General features: G+C 32.6%; 1 protein-coding gene across 1 annotated transcript; it reads left to right on the top strand.

Moving 5' to 3' along the window:
• The first annotated feature begins 3,163 nt into the window (after positions 1-3,163).
• LOC142606097 (uncharacterized) lies at positions 3,164-4,381 on the top strand. The gene is made up of 4 exons (XM_075777497.1): positions 3,164-3,703; positions 3,818-4,011; positions 4,089-4,269; positions 4,355-4,381. Exons 1-4 carry the CDS (start codon positions 3,164-3,166, stop codon positions 4,379-4,381), a joined length of 942 nt encoding a protein of 313 aa, XP_075633612.1.
• The last annotated feature ends 2,437 nt before the right edge of the window (positions 4,382-6,818 follow it).

The raw sequence follows: 6,818 nt of genomic DNA on the forward strand, positions 1-6,818 counted from the left end.
CCCTTCACGTGTAGACCAGATTGCTAGCTTTGATACTTGTCCCATCAGCACCTTCCTGAAGTCTTCATGGGTAGCTGTAAAGCTGGAGGTTACTGTTCAGGTATCACCTCCACTTTAATGCGGTCTGAGAGTTAGCTACAGAGCATTCAATGCAGTGGCAGTAGCTTTCCTCTTAGATATTTCCCAGCTTTCATTTGTCTCATTCCCTTCTAATACTTATCCTTACTAACATGACCGTCTAGTTCCTTGTCATTGATGAAAGGTCGGATCATTGACCCATACTCTACTTAGCCGAGGAGATGTTTCTCCTAGGACTTCATTCTCACTCCTTTACAACCAGACTTCTTCCATAGCTTACCAATTTGTATGTCCTCGTTGATGTCCACCTATCCTCGGATGACTTAACAGCCTCGAACACGACCCATGCCCACGGCCCAATATCCTTTTTTGGACTCTTTATCCCTACAATGAATTATTATTATTATTATTATTATTATTATTATTATTATTATTATTATTATGGGGGAAGATCCACCCGCAGTCAGTATGTCCGCTTTGGGACCGAAGAACCCGCATGGCTTTGTTCTTTGTAAGCGACGTGAGCAGTTTTTGAGACTTGCTCCCACATCGAAGAAAGATGCGCCCCACTCATGCCTTATAAGCAGGGAGGGTGATACCGTACCATACTAGCCTATACATATCGTACCGGCCAGTGCACCGGTACAAGTACACCCTCCATTTCGTACCGAGAAAAATACCGAGTGTACCGACCTTGTACCGGTTGGTAAATGAATATCGGACCAAAATTGTATTCTACTGTGGGTTTTTGTTGTTGTTGTAATTGTGGCAGTTTTTTAAGGGCAAGATGGTAATTTAATTCCAAATTCTAACCCTAAACACTACCCACCCAATTCCTAATTCCTAATTGCTGCAGCCCTCACTCTCTCTTCTCCCTCACTCTCTCGTTCTCACTCTCTGCGTCTCTCGTTCTCACTCTCTCTTCTGCAACAAAAAATTAAAAAATTAATTTACGTCAACAACTAAACAAAGTCTTCGAGTTTTACACTGGTTACCTTGCTCATAAGGTCCTTGGTCGGAAGTCGGAAGTCGGAACTGGTAACTTTCCTCAACAAAAAATACCTCTGTTTGGTTTTATGTGAATTATTTGTAATATATATATATAGAATCTGGAATGTATGTAAAGAAATTTTATTCTAGGAGTTTCGAATTGAACTTGTATTTAATATGATTTGGTTCTGTCATGTTGGGTTTTTTTTTTTTTTTTTTTTTTTTTTTTTGTTACTATATGATGAACCCTTGGGATGTCAACTAGTTAAATGAGTTGCTTTTTTTTTTTTTGGTTTTTAATGCATGTGAATGACATAATGTGTAAAAATCTATTTGGGTATGAGAGATTTTTTCATAAAATTATTTCATTTTTGTGGTTCAAGCATTTTTTTTTCAATGCCTAATGCTGAAATCTGCTTGAATTTTTTCTTTTTATACTGTATCAGTGCTGGTCAGCGATATCTCATGTTGAACTCTAACTAGATACATAAATCTGTAAAGTTAAAATTAGTTAGTGTTGTTCATTTTTTTTATGAGAAAATGGGAATGTAAACCTCTCAAAGGTATATTCGTATATGTTGATGGAGAGGCTCTAAAAGATGAAGGGGATTTGGGGTATTTTCTCTATCTAACAGAATTCTCATTTAGTTTCCCTCTTTTTTCTTTTTCTTTTTTTTTTTGTATGCAACTGTGTTCATGAATTGTTGTTTCATTCTTGACTTTGGTTAGCTTGAGATATTGGGATAGTATTAGTAACTTACAACTTAGTATTATTATTAATAAAAAGGTAACTTAGAATTATTAACAAATAATTGATGGTATATATGCAGTGTGAATTATGACTGAAAATCAATCAAGTGTAGCATCTGGCCCGATTGTAAGATTCTAGGATCCAGCATGGGCTTATGGCCGTGCTGTGCCAGATGCGAGAAATGACACCGGTGTATTTTTTGTTCTAAAATGATAAGGGGGGGGGGGAGGAATTACTAGGCTCAAGTATCATTTAGCTGGAATTTCGGGTGATGTTGAAGCATGTAAAAAAGTATCTGAAGATATAAAATGGCAAATGAAACAGTTGCTTGAAGATTTAAAGAAAATTAAAAAGAAAAAAAAATTAGTAAACAAATTTCAAATCCCTATGATTTAGAGGAGGATGATGATCCTCATCATCATCATGATGAAGGTAATAATGATAATGAGAGAGGGGGTTCAAAGAGTCATTTATCAGTTAGTAATTATAACAGCAAAGGGAAAGAAAAAGTTGGAGAAAGGTCCAACATTAAATTCTTTTTTGCTCCAAGAACAACTCCTGGTTCTCAACCATCCATAAAATCTTCTTTGGCCTCAAAGCAAATGGTTGAGAAGGCAAGAATGAATTTTGCAAGGTGGTAGTATCATGCTAATATACCTTTCCATGCAGCTCGCTCTGTGTATTATCAAGAAGCTATAGGTAGTATAGCAGCTATTGGGCCTGGTTTTAAGGGACCTTCTTATCATGACTTAAGGGGGCCTTTATTACAAAAACATGTGGGTGAAATGAATGATTATCTCTTAGATGTGAAAAATAATTGGAAAGTTTATGGGTGTTCAATAATGTTAGATGGGTGGACAAATCAAAGTAACACTCCAATCATTAATTTTTTAGTGGATTGTCCAAGAGGTACCATGTTTCTTAAATCCCTTGATGTGTCAGGCCTAACAAGGGATGCAGATACATTGTTTAAGTTGTTTGATAAAATTGTTCAAGAAGTTGGGTTTGAGCACATTGTGTAGTTCATTACAAATAATGATTCTGCTTACAAGTCTGCAGGAAAGAAGCTAATGCAGAAATATAGGTCATTCTATTGGTCTCCTTGTGCAGCCCATTGCATTGATTTAATGTTGAAATTTTTTTCAGATAAGAGATATTTTCCTATCATTCATGAAACCATTCAAAAGGCTAAAAGCATTACCAAATTCATATACAACCATGGCAAGGTTTTATCTTTGATGAGAAGTGACTTCACTAATGGTAGGGATTTGATTCGTCCAGCCATCACAAGGTTTGCAACTAAGTCTTCAATGCTTGACTAAGTTCAAGAAAGAACTTAGGCAAATGTTTACTTGTGATCAATGGGTTGAATCTCGATATGCTAGAGATGTCATGGGAAAGGAGGTGGCTGCACTTGTTTTGGAAGATAAAGAGGTTTGGTTACAATGTCAACAAATAGTGAAGATTAGTGAGCCTTTGGTTAGAGTACTTCGTCTTGTAGATGGGGATGAAAAACCATCAATGGGATACTTGTATGAGGAAATGGATAAAGCAAAGGAGAATATAAAAGCAAGGTTGAAAAATAAAATTTCTGCATATATACCATTTACTAGTGTCATTGATGCTAGGTGGAATAAACAACTCCATAGTCCATTACATGCAATAGGTTGTTATTTTAACCCTGGAATTTTCTTTAGGCCTTCATTTAAGAAGCAAAAAGAAATTACAAAAGGCCTACTTAGTACCATTACAAGGTTTATTCCTGATCCTGATGAGCAAGATACTCTTAGTTCTCAAATTGAAGCATACAAAAAGGCTTTAGGTGACTTTGGAATGCCTATGGCAATCCGCCAACATGAAAAACTAAATCCAGGTATACTATATGTATCTATACATACATACATACATATATATATATATATATATTTCATTTGAAAGTTTGTTATTTGCTTTGTACTAAATTAATATTTTCTTTTATTTTTGGAATTTGCTTGGTAGGAGAAATTTGGAAATGACACTCTAGAATTACAAAAGTTTGCAATTCGAGTGCTAAGTCAGTGTTGTAGTGCAACTGGTTATGAAAGAGCTTGGAGCACATTTGAGTTTATCCATTCCAAGAGGAGAAATAGGCTTGAGCATAAACGTTTGAATGACTTAGTATATGTTCGTTATAATCTATTGTTACGAGAAATGTATGTTTTTAAATATATTCAATTTTTATATTGAATGATTAGAAAATGTCATTAATGTATGATATTGATTTTGGTAGGAACATTAGAAGGACAAATGATTACTTGGATCCTATAAGCCTTGATAATATTGATTTAATGGAGGATTGGGTAGCTGAGGAATTTGAATATCTGTTACTAACTGAGGATGATGTGAATTGGGCTAGTATTGGAGAACCATTAGCAACACTGAATTTGGAAGATGATGATAATGATAATGATGTTGTTGTTCTTAATGAGGATGATGGTGACAATGATGTTGTGTTGACAAATGCTAATACTCATGTATATTATGGTCTTGATGTAGATCCTTTTGATGGATGGGAGTAGATGATCCTATGTAATTTGTGTTAACTTAATTATTTGTATTATTTTTTTCTTTGTATGCAATGAACAATTAAGTTTTTTTGTTTTTGTATGCAATGAACAATTGAAGTAATGTTTTATTGTAAACATGAGGTAATGTTTTATGGTAAATAGAGATTTTGTGTGTGTGTGTGTATATATATTAAATATATAAAATAGCGGTAAACCCGAAATGGTACACCGGTATTAACTGGTATTTGAAATATATCTTACCAGTGGCCAAACCGGTATAGCCTTCGGTACAGTATTAACTTCCTTGCTTATAAACCTTAGCTGAAGGCAAGAGTGGGGCACATCTTTCTTCGATGTGGGAGCAAGTCTCAAAAACTGCTCACGTTGGTTGCAAAGAACAAAGCCGTGCGGGTCCTTCGGCCCCAAAACGGACAAACTAACTACGGGTGGATCTTCTCCCACAATTATTATTATTATTATTATTATTATTACTTTTTTTCTTTTAAATGAAAAGTACTTTTTTTAACATGTTTACTTATAATATTTATAAATTAATAAATTGAAGAAAAAAAATTGTGCAATGCCTATGCAAATAAAATTTAAAGAGACAAATTTTCCATTTTTCACAATTATTGACATGTTCTGTTATGATTAGTATATTATACAAATTTTGTTACTGATAGTCTGATACTGATGAACTCAATAAAAGTGATACTCTAATTATAACTTGTCACTTGTCACCTTAATAATTATTTTTTTCCTTTCTCTCAAAAAAAAAAAATCCTCAAAAAAAATTGTGAAAAAGTTTGAAGTCATTATCATGCAAAACTTCATTTTTTTTTTTTTTTTTCCTTCTATCATCTGATTGAAATTCAAAGAGAAATTTTTTGTTTGTGTACATCTAATTATGTGGAAATTCATCTACCTCCTAAGTTAAAAGCTCAACAAAATAGTTTAATGGATTCAATATGACAATGAGAAACGGTTTCGTGGCTTTCTTGCGTACTCCACACTTTTGTAAATTTTATCTTATATTTGTCAATCACTTACATCCAGTTCCAGCAAGAAGATTGCCGTGGAATTGCACCTAGAAATAGGCCATTTCATGGATTCATGAAGAATGTGCGTATAAACCTCCTAAGGGACACCCATGTTTCACACAATGGATAGACTCAATGGGCATGGCTATAAGCCAATTCCTATGAGAACAACAATGCTACATATACAAGAAATTTTATATATATCATCCGTAAAAGCTACAGATTGTGATTAATACAACATCATTTTCACTCGAACAAACACCAAAATCATTTTTATTATATACTAATCATAATCTACTATGTACTTCAGCAATTACAAAAATTATGATAGAAATGGTTGTTATTATACTTACTGTACGGTCAATTTTGCTTTTAGAGTTGGTTCTGATAAAGTCCACATTAGCATCAATGCGTAATAAGTTTACAATTCAAATAATAAAACAGAATTAGTTTGACCTTTTCAAAACATCCCCCATTCAACAACCTCCTAACCATGCAAAGACAATTTCCAAATTATTCTAAATACAAACAGTAGCATCATCATCAATCTGACATATCTGCAGTGGCATTATTCTGTTGGAAATAAAAGAATACAAAAGGATGAGCACCCGCTTTCTTTCTATCTTTTCTCCATTTTATTGGCAAGACATGAAGTTAGTTTATAGTCAAAGAATTCATACCAAATTGAAACTATATTTAATGATATTTAAATGTTATCAACTGGTTTGAATTCCTCATAAATCAAACAATAAATAGTCATTTATGCCAATAACTTCCCTTATTAAAAGGTCAGAACATTTGAAAAAAAAAAACATTTTATAAGGAAAGATATTGCTATTATAAATTTGGAAACGTAAATGGATGTACTGCGTGCATTAGTTTATGAAATTTTTTTATGAGAAAAGAAGAAAATACTACATTTTTTAGAATTTATATGTTGGATTTTTCATATTTTTTTTATAAAAAATATTATAATTAATTTTAATATTGATTAAATGCTCAATTAAGTGAATTGGTGAAAATCAATTTTTATCTGTTAATGGCAATACTGGTTTCTTTGCTAAAATTGAAATTCATATCTAATGCTAATAAATTCAAATTAATACACCTCAGTTTTAATTCCTTAATGACAAAATTTATTATTTGAAAAAACATTCTTTTATGACTAAATGATCATCAATTCACTTAATTGAGCATTTAATCAATATTAAAGTTAATTATAATATTTTTATACAAATAATCCAACATATTCTAAGTACAAACAATTTCAATATTTTAAATATAAACAATGGCACTAGCCATGTGTCATTTTTCTAAATATAACCAACCAGAGATTATATATAAATATAAACAATAGCATCTTCAATCTGACATATCTAAGAGCTAACAAAAAAGAAAAAGAAAAAAAAAACT

Source organism: Castanea sativa, chromosome 8 (assembly GCF_040712315.1).
Source record: "Castanea sativa cultivar Marrone di Chiusa Pesio chromosome 8, ASM4071231v1".
Taxonomy (NCBI): domain Eukaryota; kingdom Viridiplantae; phylum Streptophyta; class Magnoliopsida; order Fagales; family Fagaceae; genus Castanea; species Castanea sativa.

Excerpts from the sequence above, each read along its gene's own strand:
- LOC142606097 (XM_075777497.1), top strand. The coding sequence starts at position 3,164 with ATGTTTACTTGTGATCAATGGGTTGAATCTCGATATGCTAGAGATGTC. Across the intron at positions 3,704-3,817 it reads TAAATCCAGGTATACTATAT|GAGAAATTTGGAAATGACAC; the intron begins GTATCTATACAT and ends TTTGCTTGGTAG. Across the intron at positions 4,012-4,088 it reads AATCTATTGTTACGAGAAAT|GAACATTAGAAGGACAAATG; the intron begins GTATGTTTTTAA and ends TGATTTTGGTAG.